This window comes from Tachysurus fulvidraco, chromosome 7 (assembly GCF_022655615.1).
Source record: "Tachysurus fulvidraco isolate hzauxx_2018 chromosome 7, HZAU_PFXX_2.0, whole genome shotgun sequence".
Lineage (NCBI taxonomy): Eukaryota > Metazoa > Chordata > Actinopteri > Siluriformes > Bagridae > Tachysurus > Tachysurus fulvidraco.
In genome coordinates, this window is record NC_062524.1 from 3,898,612 (window position 1) to 3,926,111 (window position 27,500).

General features: G+C 39.4%; 2 protein-coding genes across 14 annotated transcripts in view; both read right to left on the reverse strand.

Annotated features, from left to right (window-relative positions):
* maptb (microtubule-associated protein tau b) overlaps positions 1 to 20,697 on the reverse strand; it is a 28,726-nt gene extending 8,029 nt beyond the window's left edge. For 4 of the 13 annotated variants that reach the window (XM_027177909.2, XM_027177913.2, XM_027177901.2 and 1 more), the window contains exons 1-7: positions 19,857 to 20,009; positions 9,630 to 9,800; positions 7,311 to 7,427; positions 5,339 to 5,362; positions 2,954 to 4,159; positions 1,147 to 1,178; positions 1 to 138 (exon numbers count right to left, since the gene is read on the reverse strand). The exon at positions 1 to 138 is cut by the window's left edge and continues 54 nt beyond it. In XM_027177909.2, the coding sequence (XP_027033710.2) occupies positions 1 to 138; positions 1,147 to 1,178; positions 2,954 to 4,159; positions 5,339 to 5,362; positions 7,311 to 7,427; positions 9,630 to 9,783 (1,671 nt within the window). In that variant the 5' untranslated portion in view covers positions 9,784 to 9,800; positions 19,857 to 20,009. Of the gene's footprint in view, positions 139 to 1,146; positions 1,179 to 2,953; positions 4,160 to 5,338; positions 5,363 to 7,310; positions 7,428 to 8,784; positions 9,083 to 9,629; positions 9,801 to 9,904; positions 9,982 to 10,180; positions 10,214 to 11,969; positions 12,099 to 19,791; positions 20,010 to 20,558 lie in introns of those variants that run through there. The other 9 variants (XM_027177916.2, XM_027177915.2, XM_027177904.2 and 6 more) reach the window with 8 other exon arrangements.
* A 1,102-nt stretch (positions 20,698 to 21,799) lies between these two features.
* Positions 21,800 to 24,998, reverse strand: myl4 (myosin, light chain 4, alkali; atrial, embryonic). The gene is made up of 5 exons (XM_047816093.1): positions 24,878 to 24,998; positions 23,301 to 23,328; positions 22,900 to 23,049; positions 22,638 to 22,811; positions 21,800 to 22,105 (listed from the first exon to the last, which is right to left on the reverse strand). The coding sequence occupies exons 1-5, from the start codon at positions 24,977 to 24,979 to the stop codon at positions 21,999 to 22,001; spliced, it is 561 nt and encodes a 186-aa protein (XP_047672049.1). The 5' UTR covers positions 24,980 to 24,998; the 3' UTR covers positions 21,800 to 21,998.
* Positions 24,999 to 27,500: the final 2,502 nt, after the last annotated feature.

A 27,500-nucleotide genomic window follows, 5' to 3' on the forward strand; every position in this document is an offset into this window, starting at 1 on the left:
GGCACTGGCTGAGGCACAAACTGGGACAGACCGAGAAGCGGAGGTGGAGGTATGTTTAGATGGGGGTACTGGGATTGATGAGGCTCGCTTTGTGGTGGAGGTGAGTCTAGCTTTGTCTGCTTTGGATGTGGGAGGGGTCTTTTTTTGTGTCATTGAGAATGAGAAGGAACACAAAAAAAAGTGTTAAAATAATGTGAACTGAACAAAACATAATCAGAGAACTTATGATAAAGTTATGAACAAGACAAGGAGAAAATTATAGAGTGCAATAATTAAGACTTAAACCAAAAACAATGGACAACAAAATCGGTTAAGGTATAAAGAATAAGTGGTTATAAAGAAAAAGACTCTCATTCTCAGAGCTTCACGTTTCACTGACACACATGAGCATCATCCCTCTCTCAGAATGACAAGCGATGCTGACTTGCCGACTTCCTTATTTCTCTTTATCTATTGTGCAGTTCTGAGCCTTAATTCTTCTGTTGTCGTGCCATCGCACCCACCGCACCCTAACGCGTTCATCAGCACGTTACATTATGAGTTGGACCTGAGGTTCAAGCTCTACAGTACATGTACAGATTTGAGCTAGATATTACAAAACCCTTAGACAAGACGACTTGACAAAACCTGGTGTTTATTAAGCTACGTATATAGTAATTAACCTCCAGCCTGAACCATGACTTTTATTAGCTCCAACCTTCTTGGCATCTTTATCTGATTTATTTTCTGCCCAGGACATTTTATTAGCTTGGGACTGCTGATCAGACTCGTCCTGTTCGAGTGTCTAGACTTTCAAAGTGTGTTCAAGGGAATCAGATATAACATAAATGACAGGATAAATAACTGATATTATTCTGCAGACAATTTGTATTACTTGAGTTACAAGCTGATCGATAAGAAGTGTAAAATCTGCCGGAAAGCAGTGAAGTTTGATCCGAAAGCCAAAGTAAAATCAGGCACTTGATGAAATGATGCGAGTCTGAGAAATTCCGGTTGTATGGATTTCCTCTAGGATTTGATGCCAACTTAAAGATTCAATATTTAATAAGTTAAATATTTCTTTAATGTGAAACTGTGATATAATACATTATATAAGTAAACAGTACCTGTTATAAACACAACGTACACAAACCACCTGCACTGTACCTTTTTATCAGCTGCTGCTGCTCCGGACTTGGCTGTTTATAGAGAGAATAAGCAGAATAATAAGTCCAAGCGAATTTTATCAACACTGAGTTCAAGTTAAAGCTCATGATGTAGAAAAAGTATGAAAAATGACTTGAACTCTGCAAGGCCAAACTAATCACAAAGTGCAGTTAGGTTAATAGTGTATTTAATGATATGCTTTAAACCCTGGCTGTAATTCTGATGACCTAGTAAAAATGAATCCAGTGGCATGATTTCTGTCTGTCAACCAGGGGCGGTTCTAGGCCTTTTTTAGGGTGGCAGACCCCCCCCCCCCCCCCCAAATTAAAAGTATAATTTTTACTTTCATAAATAAACAATAAAAATTACGTTAAAATGCAGGACATGTCGTCGATGGGAAAGACAATTATTTATCAGTTTGATCCAAGAGCGTTTTTTTTTACTTTGCTTTTACACGCGTGTGTTGTAGTCTTTCAAAAGTGCGTCATCAGCTGTCTGCTTTATTTGTACGGAAAAGCACAGAGTCAGTCAGAGCTGGAGGTGTTTATCTATAACGTTAATCGGCGGAAAGACGCAAAGACGGCAACCAAAAGCAGTGAAATGTCACTATTCTTATTACCAGAGTTGTAGCACAAACAAAATATTAATGCAAACAATCCATTCAGTACTAAATAAAAATAACATTTATTGATTCGGTCTTTGTCTTGTGAATATTTTATATTAATGACTGCATTCATTGGACACACTGTTTGTAGAGAATGCACACATACATGAACTGATCTGATTCAAGACTGGCATCATTACATCATGCATAAAATTTTGGTGTCCACTTTTGCCATAATACCATAACTTTTGGCTTACTATGTAGTCATATAATATATAATATAAAACTCTTCTTGTTTTAAATTCTCACTGAGGGTTAAAACCCCTAAAGATGAAACCCTAGAACCGCCCCTGCTGTCAGATTTGATTAATTTCTAGACCTATTATAAATACATAATTTCATAGAATCCGCAGAAAAATTGTAATTTGCAATATAATCACACAACGGATCTGCCCTACTGTCTTCTTTTCAGACTTATGATAATATACTGTATTTCTGGACCAGAAATGAGCTCCACACAGAATTTCACAGCTCTGCCCTTTTTAAAAAAAAATATATATATAGCATCAACCAATAGGAGGTTGTAGAAATGTTTACGAATGTTATAGAAAAACTTGGAACTCTTGCTATCGTATATTTTCAACCTAGCCTGCCTTTGCTGGTTGATATTACGCTTACAGTAGCACTAAGATCAATCATGATGAACACAAATTCATACAGTTCACAGAAGTCGATAAACGACTTGTTACTGACGTCTGTTAAATTGTGAATTAGACAAGATAATGTGTCCGTATGTGTGTCGAGGGAAGGATGTGAGCCGCATAATACATTAACGATTGTCAGTGATGCACCACAGTCAACAATCATGCACAAGGGACATGCAAACAGGAGGGTACAGTGAAAACAGTGCCAGCAACACAAAAAAGGCTCAGAGTTAGTCACAGACACCAACTACAGTCACGGAAGGGAAGGAAAAGACAGACCACAAAGATTCACAAATAGAGAGAGAGAAAGAGAGAGAGATTTAATGGCTACAAGCAGTCCGTTTCTTCAACCGAACACTCGTTTTGACTGGTGGTGTACGTTTATCAGAAAGGGTGCTGCTTAGCATAGCTTAGCTACTTGACAATAAAAACGGAGGATCTGTGGAAGAAAGAAAGAAAGTGGTTTATAGGGGGTTGAGGAAAGGAAGAAAAAACAGACCTTTGGATGAGGCGCTTGATTTTCGCACCGGCGCGGCATCTTTTGAGGGGACTTTCTCGAGTTTTGGGGTGGATTTTGGGGCAGGGGTTGCAGTGGCCGTAGTAATAGGCTTCTTTGCTTTTTTAACGGCAGCGTCTTTAACGGGTACTGTTTTTTTTGGTGCTGCTTGAATCGGTTCTGCAGGACTTGATTCACCAGCATCAACTTCAAATTCAGCAACAGATGCTGCTGTTTCTTCTGGTTGGGCAACAGGTTCAGCACTCTGTGTGGCTTCAACAGTAGCAATGAGATCTTCATCAGTTGTCTCCAGGTACTTCTCTGGTTTGTCCTCTTTAGAATCCTCAGGTTGGGTGTCTGCTGCTGACTCCATCTTGGGAACTATGATTTCCTGCTGAGCTGTAGGAATACTGATCACTTCTAGGTCCTGTTCTTCCACTGCTTCATACTCTTGGGCTTCATTCTGGTGGTCAGAGAGCAGTGAATCTTGGGTTTGATCAGGAGCAGGGGAGAAAGGGGAACCAGGGTCAGCCCTGCAGGAGTCAGGACTTTTGCTCTCTGGAGGAGTCTTGTCAGAGCCATTTTCCCAGCGGTCAGGGGTTCCCTGATGAACAAGCTCGGTTTCGGTGTAGTCAAATGACAGGCCTCGTTTCTTTGCTTCATCGGGAGTCATCTGTGGTTGGAGTAGAGTTTCACAGGGCTTAATGACAAAGCCTTCATCTTTCTGTGGTGACGCATCTGAGATAACAGTGCTGTGGACTGGAGGAACTACTTCTGATTCCTCTTGAACTTCTTCTTCCTCTACATCTCTTTCTTGTTCCTCCTGTTGATCTATGTTTGAATGAGTCTTGGGTGTGACAGGACCCTCCACTAACTCTTCCTCATAATCAGATATTAAAGCTTTGCTCTTTTCCTCTTTACCTTGCTTCTCAATTTCCTCTTCCTCTCTCTCATCTTGAAAACCACTGGGACTGTGTTTTCCAACCATCTCCTCCGAAGGACTCATCTTCAACTGGCTGTCAAAGCTCAGCACCTCTGACCCTAAACCATCAGCCAGAGCAGCTTGTGATGCATGTGGGGACATGGGTGACTGCTGTGGACCAACAGACCCAGCCATGTCCCCGTTCAAACTCTCCTCTTCCCTGTCCACAGACGCCACGCTGCTTCTACCACTGTGTGGTGGAGCGAGCCCCTCTGGTGTTAAAGTATCTAATGAGCAGGAGGTAGAGCGATAGGAACAGCCACAGACAACACTGCAGGATTAGCAACACACCAAGACGGAAAACAAAGGCACCAAGAAACCAAGTCATACTGACCAGAGAAAAGGGCCCATATATAAAACAAAGGAGAACGAAAAAGATTCTTGCCAATAATTCAGTCAGGACACAATTGAACATTCATTTCTTTGGAACGTAACACTTTTGAGCTGTGGGCACTTTTATAATAAGCAGTGTTTGCTAGTTTTTGGCATGACTTAAAGCACCAGTAGGGAATAGCTGAAACAGCTTCATGGCTTTGAATGAATACTGAGTTTAAAATACTACTAAGTAACAATCAGATCTCTTTGGTCATGCTGGGCAAAAATACTATTTAATTACATATCTGCAATGTAAAAATATTCACATGCACTTATCCTACAAAAGACCAAATCTAACCACAGCTTACCAAAAATGCTCTGAAATACTGTATATAATGAATCTATCGTTGATCGAATCCAATCTATTCCTGATTGGGACTTTAAGTGCAAATAGCAAATGCTGGACTGCATGGACAGCAAGAGAACCGGGGAACACTACAGTGGCAGAAATGTGGTTTAATGGCTTATAAAAGTACCTCACAACTCGTTCACAGTATAAAACTTCCAAACCAAACCAAAAAGTCGAAGACACAACAGAGAAAACAAAAGCAAAGCAACATATACTACATGTACGATATACCCACAGTGACCGACAGCATCTCTGTCACTTGCACCATGTGAAAAGCTTTGTGGGAACATGACTTGAGATGGTGATGAATTGTCCGGCTTTGGTGCAGGAGATACGTTATGTTTTGTTCTGTTTTTTTCATCCAGTCCAGAATCTGAAGTTAGGCTGCATTTTTACAGCATGTATGTACAGGAGGAATCATTACGTACGTAACTAAACACGGCGACTTAATTGCTTTTCTTAGAATCGACATCTGTACCTTACAGTATAAGGCCTGCCAATCGGAGGGCATTGAATAGAGAATAAAGGCTAATACTGAACCGCCGTGTGCATGTGGTAGCAGTTGAGATGGAGAGGCTGAGAATGAATGCTAGTGAGAGACTGAATTATGTGTCATATAGACATCTGTTTCCTTCAAAGCTAACCACTGAGGATGGAAAACGAGACTGTAAGCCCAGCATACCTTCGCCTGCTGTCCCTGGGGCAGCTATCCATCAGGTCATGGAAATCACACATAGGGGAAAAAGAACGACAGGAAAGAAACAGTTAAATGATCCAGAAGTGAAACTAGATTGATTAGTTACGATATTTACAGTGCTGCAGAATTCTGGATTTTGATTGGACAGCGGTTCCGGGTGAAAGACAAATCACAGGTTTATATGTATGTACTTTGTTCTAATCCTTTTTAGTTTCTATAGTAACCACTTTTACAGGCACTGGTACGGAGATACTCCAGATAAACAGATAGATATATTAAGGGAGAAGATGTTTATTGAAGGACTCTCCAGTGTCGGTGCTTTGTTACACTGGCAGGTAAAGCTGGAGAAACACAGGAGCATTTCATTTCAATTAAAATAATTTCCATTTCCATTTCCATTGAGCTAAGAGCTATTAAGGCCAGAGACCTGCTAGCATCAGCAACAAGCTCTATAACATTAAATATTTAAAACGTGCCTAATAGTGCTCAGATTTTTCTCATTAGTGTCCAACAAGCTCCAGCCGTAGGATGCGAGGAATCTAATGGTCCGAAGTCCATTATCTTGAACAGACTTGATTGCTAGCCTTATCAAGATTGATGTGATTGATGTAACAGAAAACACACTGAGTTTGGTTTCCTCACACAGCAAGGCTTTTTCCCTTTGCACTATGACAGCGGGATTTAACCGTCATTGATCATAGTGTCAGATGGTCACTCAACATGTATCGCTAACCTCATGCTCCAGAGAGCCATTATTCTGACCCATTAGCCATTAAAGCCATAAAATTCACTTCTGAGCACTGACCAGGAAACCACTAGACAGTAACAATACTCTCAACCCTTGCAATAGCTTTTCTTCTTCTAATCAATTAACCAAGAATCATTTTTTTACCCTGAGGTAAACAAAGAGTTAAAACACCAGAAGTAACACTATTCTGTCTTTTTGCAGCTAACTCATGATGCAGAGCAAAGGACAGACAAAATCTGCATCCAACTGTTATACATTATCACCTTATATAATTACAATCGCATACTGTAAATCTCTCTTTCTCCTCTTTTCTCCCTTTCCTTCTTCCACCTATTTCCTTTCTCCTCCCTTCCTTTCAGTGTCCCTCCTATGTTCTCTCTGCTCCTTCATACCTCTTTTCTCCCTCTTATTCTCTGGCTCTTTCCCTCTTCCACTGTTGTTCTGTCTCCTCTCTCTTTTTCCCTCTCCCTCCTCTTCTCTCTCTCTTTCTCTTTCCACCTTCCTCTCTTCTGCAGTCTATATTTTCAGTGTTATAAAATATATTCACAGCTTGACCTCTGACTACAAAGTGCTGATACTGGAGACTCAAAACCAATCAGACGACCAATCGACCAATCAGAATGAAGAATTCCGCAGAACTGTCGTAGAAGCGAAATTAGCTAAAGACAAAGCTTAGACATTTTCGCTTGAGATATAATTCTTGGCCATGATCGAATTCAAACAAGCTTTCCAGAAAACGCAACTGAAATGAAAGCAACAAGTGATTGCTAGAAATGCGTAAGCAGCTCCAGAGGGATAACATTTGTAATGTGATCATCCCATTAAACATGGAAGAAAAGTGGGTCGCATATACTGTAATACTGTGATAAAAAGTTGAGAGAAATGTTGTGAGTACTGTTTATTTGTGTTCCAGTGCTGGTCAGAAAGCCTGGATGGACAAAGGAAATATCATCTGTTTCATATCACAGTACCGTTTACATCTATAACCACAACCACCCAATAATAATAAAAACAATAGCGGCCCTTTATTTAATTCATTTGTCCATCCTCCGAAAGGGAAAAGCTGGGTTAACACAGACGTGAAGCCAAACTGAAGACTGAAGCAGCAGGGTTAAAGAGGTGAGCTGTGATGAAGCTAAGAAAAGAGAACAGCTCAGGAAAGGAGGGAGGCAGCTGGATAAAGCTGTGATTTATTTCACAATGGCATACCGGACACCACATCCTCATGACCGGAGGCAGCTTTAGGCTCTGTACCCTTGGTTACGTCGTCTCGAGAGGTCGGTTCAGGCTTTGACTCCTCTGTCGCTTCTGTGAGAGGATGCTCATCTTGGAAAGTTGCAAATGAAATGACGCTCCAGTTACATTTACTCATTTGATAACTAGTGTTTTGCTAACTGACTACTTACATGTTGTATTTAAGGCAAAAATGCCAGATGGGGTATCTTTTGTTTAGATTTGGGAAAAAAATTCAATAAACAAATAAAGATAGAGAGAATGAAAGAGAAAAAAAATCAAGTTAGAATCAGCTAGCTAATTAGCCTTGCTTGGTGTCTAGCTTCGATTTATTATCATCAGTGATGCAGATGAAATAAATATTTGTCTTTACTGTAACTTTGGAGGAAGAGAAATAAGCTAATTTTGTGTGATAACTCAACTGGATGCGACCATAGTTAAAGCAAGAGCTGTTATTTTTTTAGCTATGTTGGAATGCAGGATCATAAAATTGTTATAATAATAATAATAATAATAATAATAATAATAATAATAATAATAATAATAATAATAATAAATATTCACTCAGGCCATCCTTAAAAATATTTTGGTTTGCAGTAACAGTAAAAAAAAGTTTTTTTTTTTTTTCAAGTTTCAATGTAAAAAAAGTAAAATTTTGGTGATGGTGATTACGTAGGTATGACGTGATGTCACTGACTGGGTCTTCAACCCGTGCCTTGTTTGAAGAGTAAAAATAAAATTGGTCGGTCTTAATGCAAATTTACAACCGGCAAGTCGGTCGGACCTAAAGCAAAAAAAATAAAATAAAATAAAAAATTAGTCGGTCCTAAGTTGACAGGGTCGGTCGGGTTACGGCAAACAAGAATATTTTTAAGGATGGCCTCACAAATTTTCTTTTTTACAGAATCTTTCTCTCTGTTTTTATTCCTTTGTTCCGCAGCCTGTGAGCTGATTAGTTAGAACGTGAAAATCTTGAACATGTAAGAATCCTTTTATTCTTTCACAATCGTCTTTTTCTTTTAATTGGCTTGTCACATCGTTCACTTGTTTCGTCTCTATTTTCCTTGCTTTTTTCTAACATGGCTTTTCTCTCATGTTCACCATCTTGTCCTCTTCTTTCCTTTCTGCTTTTATTCTACTTTCTTATGAGTTCTTACAAGTAAGAAATGGAAAACTAAGTTTCGTTAATAAAAATGTTGGGAACGTGTCATTTTCGGAGGAAACGAAATTGAAATGCAGATCAGTTTATAATCTAAAAATATAATAAAATAATAATAAATAATCTAGAAAAGTAGAGTAAATAAGTTAAGACAGATTTATAGTGTATGGTGATGTTACTAAGGTGTATGGTAGAAATCACAGTGGAGGTGAGGAACGATAACTCGTCTCTATTACATGTAAAACACGTATAGAAATGCTTTCGATTCTGCATTGATAGTCAAGCTCTTACTTATTTCTTTCATTTTCGCTTTCAGGTCGTCTCAGTAAATCACCTTTACGCCACTTTACTCAGATCGTGGCCACAAAACCGATCTCAAATCTGCAGGAATTTAATGAATCTACTGTTTAAGCTTCACAGGAACCCAGATGTAGTGCTGGGATTACAGTAAACACACGGACATCGTGGCATCAACAAACTGGCGTTTTGTGTTTATAACGGCTTGATGAGCTGATGGTGTTGTTGATGGTGTCTTGGAGAGCAGGTTTTAGTAGAGAACAGGTTTCTCTCTCCTTACATGCAGCCTGAGCTATCAAAACAAAAACCAAACGCATCGCAGATGAAATATACTCATGAATCTTGGGAATTTTCCCAAGAACAGTTTGGCATTTTAATTTTTGTAAACCATCCCAATATGTACATGATGGACATTTACTCCTTTTCAACCAAACATTTCTGCAATCTGACATCAAAACTTGCTTCTTTATTCATATATACAAAAAAAAAAACATTTGATGAGTCTGAGATGAACACGGGATGTTCAGGGAAGCCTGCTCTCCTGACTCATAACAGTAATATCACACATCCTGTCTTGCTGTCTGCATGTTTTCTGGATATTATCTATAAAAACTTCTCACGTTACTTATCTGTCTATGAGACATACCAACATATAATATTATATTACATATAAACGTCCATTTCATTCACTTTTCCATTAAACTGTGAAATATTAAGAATTATTTCCAGGATTGAAAAAATATGAAGCACTTCACACTTTTTTGTATGTTAAAGGATTAATGGGAATAGAATTCTCTATGCTAAAGTGATATGAATAAACGTGGTGTCCTCGGACTGACCTTTTCCCAGGCCGTCCTTAGGCCTCATGTGTGCCGCCGTCCCGTTCTTCATGTCCTCCTGAGGGCCGTCGAGGAGGTTCACGTCAGCCATGGTGGACACTACGTCCTCCCTAGGGCCATACTCTCCGGAATTCATCATGTCCTGGTGCTCCATGTCGAGGTGGATTCAGTCTGTGAAGGATCCAGAAGAAGTGAAACAGTGATGATTCTGTCACCCAAACCTAATGTAGCTAACATATAAAGCCGTAGCCACCATTTTAGCATCACAAGCTCACCTTAAAGATGCCTCACTATGTGTACAATCTGTAGAAACGTGAGAGCCACGCCTTCCACCAAAACGTTTAAATATTTTCTAATGAACAATTAAGAAACAGAAAGCAGACTAAAATGGGGAAGAAGTGAGAGAGTTTCCTGTATGAAACCTGCATACGTAAGTTTTGGGTTTTTTTTGATCGATCCAACTGGTAACAAGCACGTTTACTCTGTTTTAAGCAATCAGCACTTCCGCTTATTAACTAGAGTTGTGCCGAGCGTTATGCATGAATACTTACTCCAGTGTCCTTTAAGGGAAGCTGCTTAAAAAAATGTTTGTGTGTGTGTGTGTGTGTGTGTGTGTGTGTGTGTGTGCATTAGCACTGCATAAGGAACTTCCTCTTCACTATACACTGGCTGCAACGGTTACTTACACACACACACACACACACACACACACACACACACACACACACACACACACACACACACACACACACACACTAAACCGAAGCCAACTTACAATTACTAACTCTTTGGGAGACTCCAGTAAAAGGAAAATAGATTTAATTAAAAAAATAGCTGGATATCTCTAAACCAAAAAAGAGTTGTGTTTATCTAAACCAAACATTATTTGGATATTTAATAAAAAAATCATTGTAAATATTTAAATGTAAATATATAATATCTAAGCTATCTGTTTTTACCTATAGGTATAATATACTTGGTATATAGCGAGCCATGAACATCTTTATAAACGGACAGGGCGACACAAAGATACAGAGACGAATGGCAGTATATTCGGACATCGGTAAAGCACACATTAAACACCAACAAAATCGAGCCAACATCCATTCGTCTCAGTTTCCAGAGACTGCTATGGAATGGTGATGTATGTTGTCATGTATAATGTATAGCGCACTAACCGACCGACTATCTGCTGCTCATTAGTCACTAATCGTGTTCACTAGTGGACATGCTGCACTGCCGATTACGTCTTAGATTTAAGGAAGACTCATGCCACTGGGTGATTATGTTCCTGCCATGTAAGATGTGGCCTCTGGAAGGATGTGACCCTGATATGTCAGTTTTTTTGTTTGTCTCTCACTCTGGGTATGTGTTGTTGTTGTGTCTGAATGTCCATGTGTATAAAGTCTTGCCATTTTTCTGCCTGCCCTCGGTCTCTCTACATGAGGGAGTACAAACTGCCCTCTACATGTCCTGCTTTAAAGTATTAATGCCCTTTTCAAGGTAAACATAGTGCAGAATAAATGAGAGTCCCCACAGTAACAGGACTGGGTCGTTGGTGGCCAGATCATATCCTTGATCTCCCTGGCTAGTACGTATACTTTATAATAAAACGTATCCTCCGTTGCAGTAATAATACAATCTGCATCTTCCCTTTAAAGTCCAAATACCACAGGAGTCAAAAATGAAATAATGGCCCCAAAGTCCACCAATGAACCTAGCTAATCACAGGTCTCTAACTCTTTAAAGATAAGTACACTGGATGAAAACTGTATTAAAAAACAACAAATTGAAATCTATAAAATCTGTTCTTTCAAACCGTAGTGCTAAGAAATCAGCCAGAATGTGAAATGGGGTGGTATAAACTAAAAACCAGTCCCTCCACTGCATACATTATACAGATTCAGTCATCCATGTGTACACAAGGCTCTGTGTTAGACCAGCCACAGCCCCTACAAAACCCACAGCACACATGTTTATCTACTGAATATTCCACTGATAATCCAGGCCGCATGTGAGACAGAGCGAAGAAAGTCCAACCTTCTCACCACCACTACCAGCCTAGCAGAAATCCTTAATGTCAAGCAAGTGATGATATCAAACATCTCATTCATGATGAATAATGGAATACTGAAGATCTGATTCTTTTGCAAACTTGTTGATAAATAGGCACTTTACAGGTTTAAGAATCTACCAGTGACCAGGCTTAAGTCCTTTCTGAAGAAGAATGAATGAATGAATGAAAAAAACGAATGAATAAATGAATGAATGAGTTAGATGAACATACGTTTACCAAAAATGTATGAATCAACAAATTAGCGGAAAAGAACAACTAAACACCTTTTCCTTTTTGTAATCTGTAGCTTTCTAGCAAACTGAAGCAACGATGCTGGCCCTTTAAGAGCCTCCGTCTGTCTGCAGGGTGGCTGAGAGCCTCTTCTCTTTGTGTAGAGAGCTGGACAGAAATGGCTGATGAAAAGGGAGGAGAAATAAAGGGAAAGAATGCTGACATATGTTGAATATTCCTGAACTGATTTTGCATGTCAAATCCTTGTGAACAATTAAGAAATGAAAGAGATTCTATTCCCGTTTTACAGGGATGGGCGTGGACCAAGGTTTGGAGTGAGACACAGGAGGAGAGGTGGGAACGATCTACATGGCTGGAAGCCAGCGGCTGTAACAGCCTCCTCCCTGATTCATCAATATTTCGAACAGACATCACTGCAGCAATGGAGAGAGAGAGAGAGAGAGAGAGAGAGAGAGAGAGAGAGAGAGAGAGAGAGAGAGAGAGAGAGAGAGAGAGAGAGAGAGAGAGGTGAAAAAAAAGGGTGGGGGTGTTACACCAGAAATACAGAAACAGCTTGACCCTGTATCCAGTCAATTTCAGCTGAGGAGAATATGGGAAAGAGAGAAAAACACGAGAGAGGATGGAAGGAATGTGTGAAGAGGAGGAGGGAAGGGAGTAATCAATAGAGACAAAGAAAACACTGAGGAAATAAAGATGCTAAGAGAGAAAGAGCGAGAGATTCAGAATGACAGAGCAAATTTCAAGAGGAAGAGACAGAGAGGACGCAAGGCTAGGAAAGGAGACTAAAGCCGGCTTTACACTGAGAGAACTGAGAGAGTTGTCTGCATAGTGCCTGCTCTCTCTGTGCCTGTTCAAACAGAAAAACTACCATCTGTCCTGCCCTGCCCTGGGGATGAGTGTATGTGTGTGTGTGTGTCTACATGCCTGAGGTAGTCTAACAGGTTATGCTCATGGGTATTTTTTAGCATACATTGATCTGAACTGTCTATTACCTGCTTCATCAAATCAGCTATAGTGATATATATCTTTTTCAGACGATGCCAAAAGGTCCTTGTGGTCACCTTCTGTTAACGTCGTCAGTGTCTGTGTGTAAGTTTCTTAGGGCTGTGAAAATGTATAACACGAGGCCTACAGTAGAAGATTTAAATGGTGCCTGCATGTAGCTGAGCTTTGACTTGAGGCTAAATGTGTAAAATCAGTTTGAATGATCCGGATTGCTGAGTGTTCACGACTGAGTGAGTATTCCAGACTCCATCACAGTCCACCTGACAGACTACTTACATAATCGAGCCTCTGTGTGATGGGGCTGAAATGTCATGGAGGCATTTGTGGAGCTTAAACATAATCAACACAAACACGTCCAGCTTCACAACGCTGGTTTAACCATAACACAACCACGTAAACGTTGAGACCTGCTGCAGGTCCGATATAAATACTATAACACAATAACTTGCACCATTAAAACAGGTATAGTCACATGACTAGTGTGTAACTGAGCAGAAGAATCGTCATCTATTGTGTGTGTGTGTGTGTGTGTGTGTGTAAGGAAGCAGTTCAAGTCTCCCTGTCAATACACAACTCAATGGTTCTGACCTAGTTTACAGTGTCGAACCTCAGAGAGCATCAACTGCAACATCACTGCACTCATCTCTCTCTCTCTCTCTCTCTCTCTCTCTCTCTCAAATAAAGCTGTCTCCTACATCCATTCCCAATTTCCCACAATGCAATACATCACCTAAAAACTAAGCTTAAAAAATGTGAACTGTCCCACTTACTGTAACACAAACACACAATTCTTTTGTTTTTTCCTTCTTTGTTGCCTCTCTGTGTTTCTCTCCGTCCTGCACCGCAAACCCCAATGTTCCTCTATTAATCTGTGTTTTTCTATATGTCCCTCTATATGCATCTGTTTTTCTGTGTTTTTTTTCTTAAGCCTGTCTCTATCTCAGTGTTTCTTTTTACGCTTGGTGGACGATTGTCGTCTCTGATGTCATGTGATCTTATAAATCAGGTTTTGCTTTAAAGAGGCTAACTTGCATCATTTACAGTGCAGGTATGAGCCTTTGTTTGACCTTGCAGTATCACATAAGGTGTGTGTGTGTGTGTGTGTGTGTGTGTCTCCTCCATCTGCATGTCCTGCTGTAATGAGTCCAAATTCCCAGCATGCAAAAACCTCACACCTTGATCCAGATGATGCACTGAGCATTTTCAGTCATTAAAAATAAAGAATATAACGGTTATCATTTACATGAAGTAAACCATGAAAACTAAAATAAACTAGTTGCTTTCTAAAGATTCTATTTTCTACTCCACGACAGTTGTTATGGTTTCCTCCTATGTGTCGCTTTAAATTAAAATGATTCACTGCACTCTAACCTATGAAGAACCTTTGCTGTTGTCATGGTTACACATAGATTTGGTGCACTGATTACATTTTTATAAAACAGCAGCGTTCCAATATAAGAAAATATGGATCTTATTATCTAGGATTAGTTATTAAGCTAGCTACATTTATTATATCACTCTATGAAGTCGAGCAAACATTCTAATGAGCAATCGAAATCCAAAAAACACAGTGCTCTAGGCTGCTTCTGTGGAATATAAAACCTCATATAATGCCTTCTTGGTGCCCTTACTGTGGAGAGATCACAATCAAGTGCCCTTATGGCTGCCCTTCAAAGAGTAAAATATGAGGAATTGCCCTTTAGGTTGCTGGCACATTCTAGTAAATGTGATCAAGTACCCTTTGGATGAGATGCTGTGCCTTTTAAGCTCCTCTATGTGAGAGAAAATGCGAAAAATATGATGCCTTACAGGCTTCCCTACAAGAAAGAAAAAGAGATGACATGCCCTCTAGATGCTTCTTTTTATGAATAAATGTGAAGCAGTCCCCTCTAGGTTTCCCGTATGTGTGAGAAAATGTGATGTATCCAAATAAAATAGATGAACTGTCTTCTAAGGTGCTGCTCTGTGAAGTAAAGTTGGTGCCGTGACCTGTAGGCTCCCCTATACGCAAGAACATGAAAGTGCCTTATAGGTCTTAGTGAAGGAAAATGTGCACTCTAGGCTTCATCGATAGTAGAAGACATACAGTATGGGTGAATGCCTTTCAGGTGCTCCCACTGCATTATCTATTTCTTTCCCCCTGCCCTTTAGGCACCCCCTGTGCTTTGTGTTACGAACACAGATAACAGTATATTATTAGAGGAGTATTTTCACAGGAGATTCTTTCCAGGGCATTCAGATGCATTAATCTCTGGATTCTCCTTTCCCTTTGTAAAAAACATCTCCACAAGTAAAAACATCAATAAAAATGTCAGGGAATATCTACAGGACTGTTCAAGATGCGGTCTGTGCAGATTGATTAACTCAGCCACTAAAATCAAACGATCGATATTTATCCCCCATCACTCCTACATCACCCCAGGAGCTGTCTATCGTCTCTCCAGCTCATCCTTTAAAACATGCGCTGTTAGCATCACTGGTTGTTGCTATGGTAGCAATGAAGCTAGGAAAAAAAACTCCACATACTTTTATTATTATTTAAATAATTTAAATGTAAATGTATGCCAGGGTTGCCATATTGAGCCTGGAAACTAACCTTGAGATTGTGACTTGATCAGATAAGATCACCACTAACTAATCACCACTGTTTCCCAATGACCACTCACTAATCACCAGTGTTTCCTAATCACCAATCACCAGTGTTTCCTAATTACCACTCACTAATCACCAGTGTTTCCCAATAACCACTTACTAATCACCACTGTTTCTCAATAACCACTTACTAATAACCACTGTTTCTCGATGACCACTAACTAATCACCACTGTTTCTCAATAACCACTTACTAATCACCACTTTTTCTCAATAACCACTTACTAATCACCACTGTTTCCTAATGACCACTTACTAATCACCACTGTTTCCTAATGGCCACTCACTAATCACCACTGTTTCCTAATGACCACTCACTAATCACCAGTGTTTCCCAATAACCACTTACTAATCACCACTGTTTCTCAATAACCACTTACTAATCACCACTGTTTCTCAATAACCACTTACTAATCACCACTGTTTCTCGATGACCACTAACTAATCACACTTACTAATCACCACTTTTTTCTCAATAACCACTTACTAATCACCACTGTTTCCTAATGACCACTCACTAATCACCACTGTTTCTCAATGACCACTCACTAATCACGAGTGTTTCCCAATGACCACTCACTAATCACCAGTGTTTCCCAATGACCACTCACTAATCACCACTGTTTCTCAATGACCACTCACTAATCACGTGTTTCCTAATGACCACTCACTAATCACCACTGTTTCTCAATGACCACTCACTAATCACCACTGTTTCTCAATGACTAATCATCACTAATCACCACTGTTTCTCAATGACTAATCATCACTGATCATCACTGTTTCTTAATGACCACCACTTAAAGATCCCAACCCACCCTCACACTTCTTTAGTCTTTGTCTTAATTGCTCTGCATGAACAATACATTGTTTAAGAAATAAAACACATTCTAATAAATTAGTTACTGGATATGCTAATTAACTTATTTGCATATTAATCACACAAAGGTTAATATGCAAATTAGTCTATGGCATCATAGAGTCATTTTAAGCTTTTTGCCCTTTGAAAAGTGCTGGCAACACTGAATTAAATTATTAATCACGGTTATGTGCATGAAAGCTCAGCTTTCATCAGCTCAGGATTTGTGTGTTTAACTTTCTACCTCAGCCTGAAGCACAGAGGACACAGTCTCATTTACAGACACGGCAATCGTCAAGAAGAAATAAATAATTACCAAGCGAAATAAGCAGCGTGGTGAGTGAACTGAATCCTGTGCTCTTTAATCGGCATGGATAACTGCATTATTTATAGTCGAAATGAGAAAATAAAACAGAGCTGGAACCTGATTTTAGGAAATAATCTGGCTTTGTCTTGTTAAATAAGACCGAAACACCTCATTAATCTCAAACATATTATAGCACACTATGAAACACAGAGCATTAGCATTATCCTGAACTATATTTGAAAATAGAGCTTTATCAGAATGTTAATATAGAAAATCCTTGATGTCTTCATTATTTTAATGGGACAACTGAGGACATTCTGTATTCAAGAAGTTGTACATGATGATAGATAATCCCACAATCTGCACTCCAACAAATCCACTGGCCACATTCCAACTCCATCTATCAATAGAGCAGGACATGGTTTATGCAGTCAGTGCTTCATGTTCTAGGGTAAAATGTGGAGCTTTCGACGATGACCATCAGCAGATGGACAATTCCACAAACTTCGTCGTCTTTAAAGGATCACACTTGAAGTACAGGAACTTTAGAACTAAAATGGACACGGACAAAGACTTACAACAGTTCATAACCAAAACCGTTGCCATGGTTACGTCCCAGCCCACACACTGTACTATCAATTATGCCATTACAAAACACCAACCTTCGTCAAATATGGCTGAGGCTATTATTATATTATACATTTGCAGAATATTTTACATTAAATCGCAACCTAATCTGCTCCACCTCAAACTCCTGCCATCACCTGACCCACACTTTAGAGACTTAACTCTTTTATATGAATCTGTTGTATAAATATCACAAAATATTTTGCACTAATAGTCAGGACACTGATCTTGTAATCCTCTAGTGAGTATGTGAAAACAGTGAACCTTTAATAATGGGTTATAATTATACCGATATAATTGGTGCATGAGCACCATTGCTGGATCTTTAATTAGCTTCAGGTCAAAGACACATAACAGTAGGACAGAGCAAAATGACAGAAATATTGTATGACGATGCTTGAACATATTTCTATTATACAAAATATGCATCATAGTGAATTACAACTTGCATTAAAAAAGGTTTAAAAATATTTTGCCATATTCATGATATCTCATAAAAGCCGACTGTTTTGCGAGATTATGATTTTCAATACTACGAGGATTATTTGTCTTCCGTGCCGTGAAGATTTTGGATCTTCACTGAGACGAGGCCGACTGTTAGGATCCTGAGACATCTAGAGATGTTCCAGCTCCAGTTAGACTCTGCTATACTAAAGAGGAGATGTGAACTCCATGTGGACTTTGAAGAACAACACAACGTTTAACCCACATGAGGATGAGGTTCCCCTTTGAGTCTGGTTACTCTCAGGGTTTCTTCCTTTACCATCTAAGGGAGTTTTTCCACCCCAGTCACCTGAGTCACCTCAGACTTGTTCATTGGGGATAAATACATACACATTTAAATATATCTAATATTAATCTTGAATTTTTGTTTATTAATTTTTATATTAAGCTTTTTTCTATGTTTTTATTTTCTGTAAAGCTGCTTTGAGACAAATTGTGTCAATTGTAAAAAGCGCTATAGAAATAAATTTTAATTGAATTGAATTAGGGGGGCACGGTGGCTTAGTGGTTAGCACGTTCGCCTCACACCTCCAGGGTTGGGGGTTCGATTCCCACCTCCGCTTTGTGTTTGTTTGCATGTTCTCCCCGTGCCTCGGGGGTTTCCTCCGGGTACTCCGATTTCCTCCCTGGGTCCAAAGACATGCAAGGTAGGTTGATTGGCATCTCTGGAAAATTGTCCATAGTGTGTGAGTGTGTGAGTGAATGAGAGTGTGTGTGTGCCCTGCGATGGGTTGGTACTCCGTTCAGGGTGTATCCTGACTCGATGCCCGATGACGCCTGAGATAGGCACAGGCTCCCCGTGACCCGAGAAGTTCGGATAAGCGGTAGAAAATGAATGAATGAATGAGTGAATGAATGAATTGAATTATTGGCTGAGCTCTCAGGGTGGGCGGGGCAAACACAGAGACGCTAGCCAATCACGGGCATTTGTGAGCTTGTGTCTGAAGAAGAGGGCAGACAGCGCGTTCCTCTGAGTGTGTAACCGCCCAAAGCACGCAGTGGCTTCACGTGTCTCCGAGGACACACGTGTTAGCAGATGGGGTGAGAAAATTGAAGGAAAAAAATGCTGAACGTTAAAATGACATCATAGCGTCAGAAAAAAATGCAGAATTTTATGACAGATCATTTTAGGGGTGGATTTATCACGCACATGTGGCAGCCCTGATGTTGACACGCAGAAAGATGGCGATTATTTGAGCCCTGAGTATGTAGTGTACCTGTGTGTAGTGTTTAGTGTCCAGCCTTAAGGATGGGCGTGTGCAGGACGTGACAAAGACTCCCAAAGCCTTCTCAACCCCCCACCACGAGATTCATACGTAACAACGACGGAAACTGTCAGACCGACTAAAAGAAATCCTGTAATTATTGACAAAATGGCGCATTTTTTAGGGCGTAAAGTTGAGCAGACGCAGGAACAGGGCGCGCGCGCGCGCGACACTGAGCTGCCTCGTGGAGCGCGCGCGCCCGGCACGAGAGGGTGTGTCCGGTGGAGGAGGGAAAAAAAACTAATATTACCTCCTGAACGTCAGGGCAAATCTGTTAAAAAGCATTTAAAATACAAAAAATATTCTATTTGTGTGTTTCACAGCACGCAAGGAAGCTTAAAATCCTTCAGAAATGTTCGGTTAGCTTGATGCTAACGTACCACACAAAGCGCAGCGCGTGACGCGACCGTTAACGTTTAAATTATCTCTCAGTTATTACTCGATAAAATCAGGATTTGTGGGACAAAATCGTGAGTTTAAACCTTCACGAAAACAAATATGAAGGTCATAGATGACATAGATGACATTTTACCGCCTGTGAAGAGGGGAAAAGGAGGAAATTACACCTGCTCCGGCTGATCTAACCACATTTCCTCCTGTTAAACATGACATAAATGAAGAAATACTGACACTAACCTGTTCGGAGGATTAAAACCAAAGCGATTGTTCACAAACTAAAACCGTGATGTCGGCAAACTTACAGCGTTAATGTCTCAGCATTACAACCGGCAACCGCAGCATCAGCACCAGCACAAAACCCCGTTACACAGACAGAGGCAGCGGCTCGATCCCAAATTGCTCTATGTGCACTGTTTAGGGTCACTACATTGAGTGTGACGTAACACTTCTGGAAGCGGCGTAGTGCGCACTACGTATGATATGGATGGCGTTTGGGATACGACCCCAGCCTCTCATTTCCCCCCACCTCGTGAATCAGGAGATGGTGTGAAACAAAAGGCAGAAATAAAAAGAAAATAAAAATGAAATAAAGTCATATATATTTCAAACGACTATATCTGACTGTGTACAATGTGTCGAATGAAACAAAAAAAAATTAAATTAAATATATATTTGGCACTTGAGAGCATTTGATTTCAATGTTTTTTTTGGATAAATTATTATTATCCAAATCCAAATATTATTATATTATAATAAATATAATAATAATAAAAAATATATTATAAATCTCTTCTATACCTTTTTAAAAACTAGCTTTAGAGAACAAACTGGAAGCAGCCCATCCTCTCTCTCTCTCTCACACACACACACACACACACACACACACACACACACACACACACACACACACACACACACACACGCTCACACAACCTTAAACTACCTGTAGGTGTAAATACTTAACCCAGGCAGTGCTACATGGTTTACAAGGTGTTTTAACTCACCTGCGCGACACAGTTACTGTCTGTCCAACCGCACACTGATCAGCGGTAATCAACTGAGATTCACTTCCTTTACTAGCCTAAGGAAGATGGGGGCGCTAAAGAGTCTGAATTAGAGCTGAGTGTAGTTCCTGCTCTGGCCTGAGGGAAAGGGGCGCTAAAGACACTAATTTAAAGCAGGGTGCAGTTCCTTATTTGACCTTCAAGCAGAGGGGCGCTAAAGATACAAAGTTTATTTAAGCAGAGTGCAGTTCTTACTTTGGCCTTCAAGTAGAGGGGGCGCTAAATATAAGTATTTTTAAGCAGGGTGCAGTTTCTCCTTTTGACCTTCAAGCAGAGGGGGCGCTAAAGATACTAAGTATATTTAAGCAGGGTGCAGTTTCTCCTTTCACCTTCAAGAAGAGGGGGCGCTAAAGATACAAAGTTTATTTAAGCAGAGTGCAGTTCCTCATTTGGCCTTCAAGAAGAGGGGCGCTAAAGATACTAAGTTTATTTAAGCAGAGTGCAGTTCCTTCTCTGAGCTGAATAATCGAGGGGCGCCAAAGTCACTGAATATATGAATGTTAATTACTTCACATTATCATTACAGTGAGTTCAAGCAAATAAATTATACTTTCAATTACACACACACACACACACACACACACACACACACACACACACACACACACACACACACACACACACACACACTAGAATAACTATTAGAGAGCTATATTTACTAGAGCTAACTAAACATGAGGTCTTGTGTCTGTTTTTCCTCTATGTTGATTCCCAATTCCTCATTTTCTGTTAGATGGCTAAAATCTGGTGGGTAAAAAACTGTTTTTTCTTTTAATTTTGCCAAAAAAGAAAATATCTGAACAGTTTGAGAGTTACAGGAAATCATAGAACCTGGAGTACACAGACACACAATTTATTTGAATGATTTATTCAAGACACCAAGAACATAACATAAAAAGTTAAAAAAAAAAAAAGAAAGAAAGAAAGAAAAGAAAAGAAAAAAGAAAAAGAAAAAGAAAAAGAAAAAAAAGATAGTGGGGCAAAAAACATTAGCGTGAATAGATTTGTTCTCCAATTGCTTGTAGGTTCTAGACACATCAGGACTAACAATTCCTGAAAATGATAGAAATGTGTAAGGTTTCTTTATTTCTGTTAGATATGTTAGATATATTACATACACCACTGATTTATAGACAATCAGTACAAACATACCATAACTCCAGTGACTCGTCTCTGATATTGAAATTATCCAGACATGATGTATTTGACAAAAGCTGTAAAAAAAAAAATAAAAAAAATAAGCAGTAATTTTTAATTGATAACCTACAGTAATATGTTTTGGATTTATATAGATGTAGCCACCACATTATCTAAGACTAATAATGTGATGATTAAAAACTTGTTATTTACTTGAGGCTTCAGTGTCACTGCTGGTAATATTCAGGATACGGTTAAAACACTGATGTTACCTTCATAGTTAATGCAGCCGTTAGCATCTTCTTGTCCTGCTAAGACTTGTTCGACCTCGTTTTCTGTCATTTTCTCCCCTGCAGGATTTGTTCATCACAATGATTTACTAAATCACAAAATTAACCAACTACCTGCCATTGCTGAAAGTAAAAGAAGTCTGTAACTCAAACTAATGTAATAAAAAACAGACTGTTTTTAAAGATTTTTTTAAAATAAGGATCAACGCAAATGTATCTAAAATGTCAGTAAAGGTGAAGTCAAAACATAGACAAGGATCGTTTGAAGAACAATAAGGAAATACTCTGCAAATCAAACACACAGATAAAAAAACAGGGGAAAAGGCTTGGTGATGTCTGGAATGAAAAAGCAAACTGTAATTGCCTGAGTGTTTACGGTGTGTTTATATCAGTGCAGACGTAACTATGAACAGTGTGAGTGTGAATGGTCTGGTGACTGTGAGTGAGTAAACTGCAATGGTTTCTAGGGATTGTAGTCTGAATTGGCCATGTTTGTAGGCTACGGTGCATCCTGGGTAGTGGAGTTTGTGGTCCTGACAACATGGTTAGTGTCTGCCAAAATACGCTGCAAACGTAAATGTATTTTATTTACCTAATGTCTGTAGAACATGCCGAAGCTCTGCTCCCATTATGGTGCCGTTTCCTTCTTTGTCAAAGACACGCAACCCTTCCACAAAGTCCTCGAACGTTCCACGGTCCTTTGACTTGGACACGTGCTGAAACATGGGTAGGAAGGTCTCAAAATCCATGAGCTTGGTGTTCAGTTCTGAAGAAGATCAGAAGACAGAAAGACTGAGTGCTTTAAATAAAAGAGGGTTGTGGGTTTCTAGAATAACAAAGTCTGAACCTCTGACCTTCAGGTTTGGGTTTACCCAGCACCTTCATGACCTCGGCATTGGTAGGGTTTTGACCCAAAGCTCTCATCACGTCTCCACACTGAGCATAAGAGATCTTCATTTCTCCTTTAGGCGTTCTATCAAACAGCATGAAGGCCTCTTTAAACTCTGTTAGGACAGATTGACGCCTATAAGGTAGGATTGGGTGATATGATGGTATGATAGAAATAATGCGATATATAAATAAATATATGTTTTTCCTAATAGAAACCCCTGGTGCTAGATGACAGAACCGGGTCCCCATTTTGGCTGTCAATAAAACTACTTACAGTAATTAATTCACTGCTAATACTATTATAATAATAGTATAATATGTACATGAGTTTGATGAGTTGAACCACAATGAATTAAATTCTTACCTTCAATTTGATCTGCAGTAAACTCTATCTGAGTAGAGAGGCAACAGATATTGACACATCATTAACAAGAGACACTACACTACACTACACCACACCGCACTACTCCCCAACACACCACACTTACATTTATTTAGCAGACACTCTTATCCAGAGTGACTTACATTTTTATTTCAGTTTATACACCTGAGCAATTGAGGGTTAGGTGCCTTGCTCAGGGCATCTGGGATTTGAACCAATGACCTTCCGATCAGTAGTCGAACACCTTAACCACTGAGCTACCACATACACTACAAAGCTCCCAATCGTACCAAACCAAACCACACAGCACTACATCACACCCACCAACACACTGCAACACAAAACACCACACCACACCATAGTACACCCCAACACCCCACCAAACCATACCACACCCAACCACACTGTACTGCACCACAACACACACCAATATACCATTACATTTTCGCAGACACATTAATTACTAGAATTTCTTCAGCTTATCCACTAAAGGTCACCACACCAGAGTGTTTTGCTAATAGATCACTCAAGAAGAAGCTTGAAAAAATCTTGAAGATGAGTTTCCATGAGAGCAGCAAAGAAAGGACCACTCACACAAAGTTTAAACCAAATATTACCCAACTGTCTGCACTCCACTCAGCAGTGCTGCAGATGCTCACCATACCCTCGAGAAGAAGAATCTTGTTTGAGGTCATTCCTGTATTTTCATCACCAATTTTGAGCTCTAAGAATAACTGACAGCTGTATCAGAACCAGGGGAACGATGGTGAAACTATATCCTTCTGCGCCATCCCTGGGGTAAAGGTTGGGTTAAGCCCGGATCAAAGGCACATTAGTCTCCAACAAGCTCTAATGTAGACACCAGTTGTGTACAAGGATGAAAATGGAATGGAGGGACCTGTATACTGAACCAAATGCTCATGCCCAAATGCAGAGTTATTTGGGCTTGGTTGATACGTTTTACTCTCTGGGAATGTAGGCCTCAGGATCTTACAATTTTGAATAGGAAAATCTTCATATAAAATTGGTATATACTGTATGTTGGAAAGAATGGAAATTCATTTCTCCAACTGTTTCAGGGAAAAATAATCTAAGATGGGGTAGTGTGATGCAAACCAAGGCAACATGCAGTCACTATTACATCGTTAAGCTGTTTTCATTTCATACCACAGCAACTGACCAAAGGAATTCTATCCGTTTATAATTACACGTAATGTTGTGGAACAACTGCAAAATGTTCCTGTTATCACATTATTAGACAGAGATTAACAGTCACTCCTAAACCCGAGTCTCTTATTTCAGCGTCCTGAAATTTGCTGCTTTTTCTCTGAGATACGAAGCATAGAGGAAACACTCTGGAAACACTAAGAAACCTTAGCATATCAGCATATATATACATTTTATTTATTGAATAACAACATGATTTATAGTTTTATTTTTCAACATTTATGATTAGTATATACAACGTGGGGCATCTGCTCATCCTTGTGAGTTGTTAGCTGTTACTATAGAAATTATGCTACAGAGACGTTGCTAACACAAACATCTGAATTACTTACTGCGGTGCTCTTTGGGTCAAAGTCAGGCTCCTTAGGCTTCTCTGGTTCAGATGTACCAGTTTTATTGGTCTCCCTCTTGGGGTCTACTTTTTTTGGTGCCATGTTAAAGAATTAGGAGGACGCTGTGAAATGAGGTGGAGAATGTACTTCAGTGGGTTTTATATCCCCATTCAGGTCCCTCAGGATAAAACCAGAGGGACAGGCCGAACCATCCGAGGCACCATCATGAACCATACAAGGCCTGGAGGCTGGAACACTGACGAAGTGAAGAGTCTCCACTTTAATCTCTCTCTCAGATGGGAGTACCAGCAGGTCCACACACTGCTCTCACTATGAGGAACATAATGGCAGGGGTATTAGAGATATTTTGTAGGATTGCGAGATGGTGAGTTAGGAAGACTAGAATAGACAGATAGTGGCTGTGTTGGGCGATAGGCAACCGTTAGAGTTTATGAAACATTAATATAGTAAAGAAATCTATACAAGGCCAAGAGCTGGTTCGAATAAAAGTATATTTCATATTACAGTGCTATTGATTTTTGTATTCTGACTGGTCAAAAGGTCTTAATTAATTTTCCATAACGGCAGCTCTGACTGTAGCTCCAATGAAGAGCAAATCCCAGGTTTATATTAATGCATTTGCCACATCTTAGCACTTTTATAGTAACAATTATCACAGGTACTTAAACAGGGATATTTCATGTAAAGAAATTCCGAAAGCTTGATTTTCTGTGAGGAGATGTTATATTCAACCATTACAAAAGCAGTCTTCATTGTAACATGGAAAGCTGTTACTTTTCCCAGTAACATGACAAGCATTAAGTTGTTTTGTGGATGTTAAACATTACGTTTTACTACAAATTCGCTATATATTTAACTTTAAAAGTAGAACATTCATATTTTAATTATTAAAGGCAAGATGTGAGAGGAATAAATCCCTTCAGTGCTGTTATTGAAAAACCTGGGGTGGTAACTGCACATAAACTTCATTAACCAACAGTGATGCATATTTAAGAGATATTAATCCATGTATAAATGCAAACAATGTTTTTTTTATTTATTTAATTTTTGTCACCGCCAAACAGTTATCCATCAATTAACTATTACTTATTATTTAAACAGTAAAATCATCTTTTAAAGATAATGACAATCTACGCAAATGTGCTAATGCTGCTTCCCTGCTGCTTTCATTTAATATGTACATGATCTTTCTTAAAGAATATAAAGCTTCAGAAGTGTTTATTTTTCAATATTTAATGATCATAGTGTCTGTTTTTCATACCCTACTGTAGCTGACACGTTGGTACACGTCACCGTGCTTTTTTAAGACAGCAGTGTAGCGTGTTTTGACCGCTGAACTCTCTAACAGGCTTGAGGAAGGAATGTGATCTGGAATCTGCTCTCATGGACAATGCCATGGCCGGTTTTAGCCAATTACATCAGGGAGATCAGTGCTAGTGGACCTAATAAAGTTCTCCCTATAGCCAATATTTACAAAATCCCAAATCTACTATTTACAAAAACACATCAAGACTTGTTTATGTTCTGGCACAGAGGTGGTGGATTGAACTATCTCTAGGGGTCCGGACAGCTGAGTCACTGGCTATCTACAAATGAGGATCAAAGACCTACCTCTTCCCGAAACACTCGAACTAACACTTTTCCCTTGTTTGTTATGTGTATGTTTAAAAAAAAAAACCTGAACAGTTTTAGGTTGATGGTATTCTAAGTCCATAACCTAGTGAACCCGTGCTAGTGTATTCATCAATACTTATTGTGTGCACTTTTGTACTTCACTGTAAATGTAAATGTTATCTTGCCTTGCTTTGGCTTTGGACACTGCTGTGAACAGTGTTTTTTGTTTTATTTTATTGTAATATGGATTTGTGTGTTGATTAGCATTGCATAACCCTGAACACTTCTTGTAAAATGTAACACTTTCAATGTTAGAGATTTAAGCACTTATGTACGTCGCTCTGGATAAGGGCGTCTGCCAAATGCTGTAAATGTAAATGATGTAAATGTTGTAAAACTTTCATTCAGGTTTCATTTATTCAGTCCTTGCAAATTGTACACTCACTTTACGATCTGTTTCAGATGATACCAAGCCTCTATTTTCTCTCCTGGTTCCTCTCTCGTAGCTTGTGTTACCTTTATGTTCATAAACATTATTTTTCGTATTGATATATTTTTGGTCTGAACCACTTACATGCTAACACTATAGTTAAAGCAGAGGCTGAGGAACAAGTTGAGGCAGAAGCTGAACCTAGGGCTGAAGCTCAACCTGAACAGTGCAAGAGAAAGGAAAAGACCAGGTTCACAAAGCAGGTATGAATATTATTGTCATGCCATGAGTTTAGTAATGGAGCTGGAGATCAGTTCATATGGTTCACTGGTATTACTGCTGTTATAAACCCATGAATATTAACTTATTCCACAACAGTAATGCTAAAGGAGCGATTCATAGTTTATATCCTTTATGTTCATCCATCCAAGTGTCCCACACATTCACCTAATCAACCTCAGGATCAAACTTTACTATTTAAGTTTGATGGTTTGTGTTGAATTCTGGGAACCAAGGAACCAAGCTCACATAGTGATTTCTCTAATTCTGTCTCACAGC

Excerpts from the sequence above, each read along its gene's own strand:
- myl4 (XM_047816093.1), bottom strand. The coding sequence starts at position 24,979 with ATGGCACCAAAAAAAGTAGACCCCAAGAGGGAGACCAATAAAACTGGT. Across the intron at positions 23,329-24,877 it reads TTGACCCAAAGAGCACCGCA|ATAGAGTTTACTGCAGATCA; the intron begins GTAAGTAATTCA and ends CTCTCTACTCAG. Across the intron at positions 22,106-22,637 it reads GCATGTTCTACAGACATTAG|GGGAGAAAATGACAGAAAAC; the intron begins GTAAATAAAATA and ends CAAATCCTGCAG.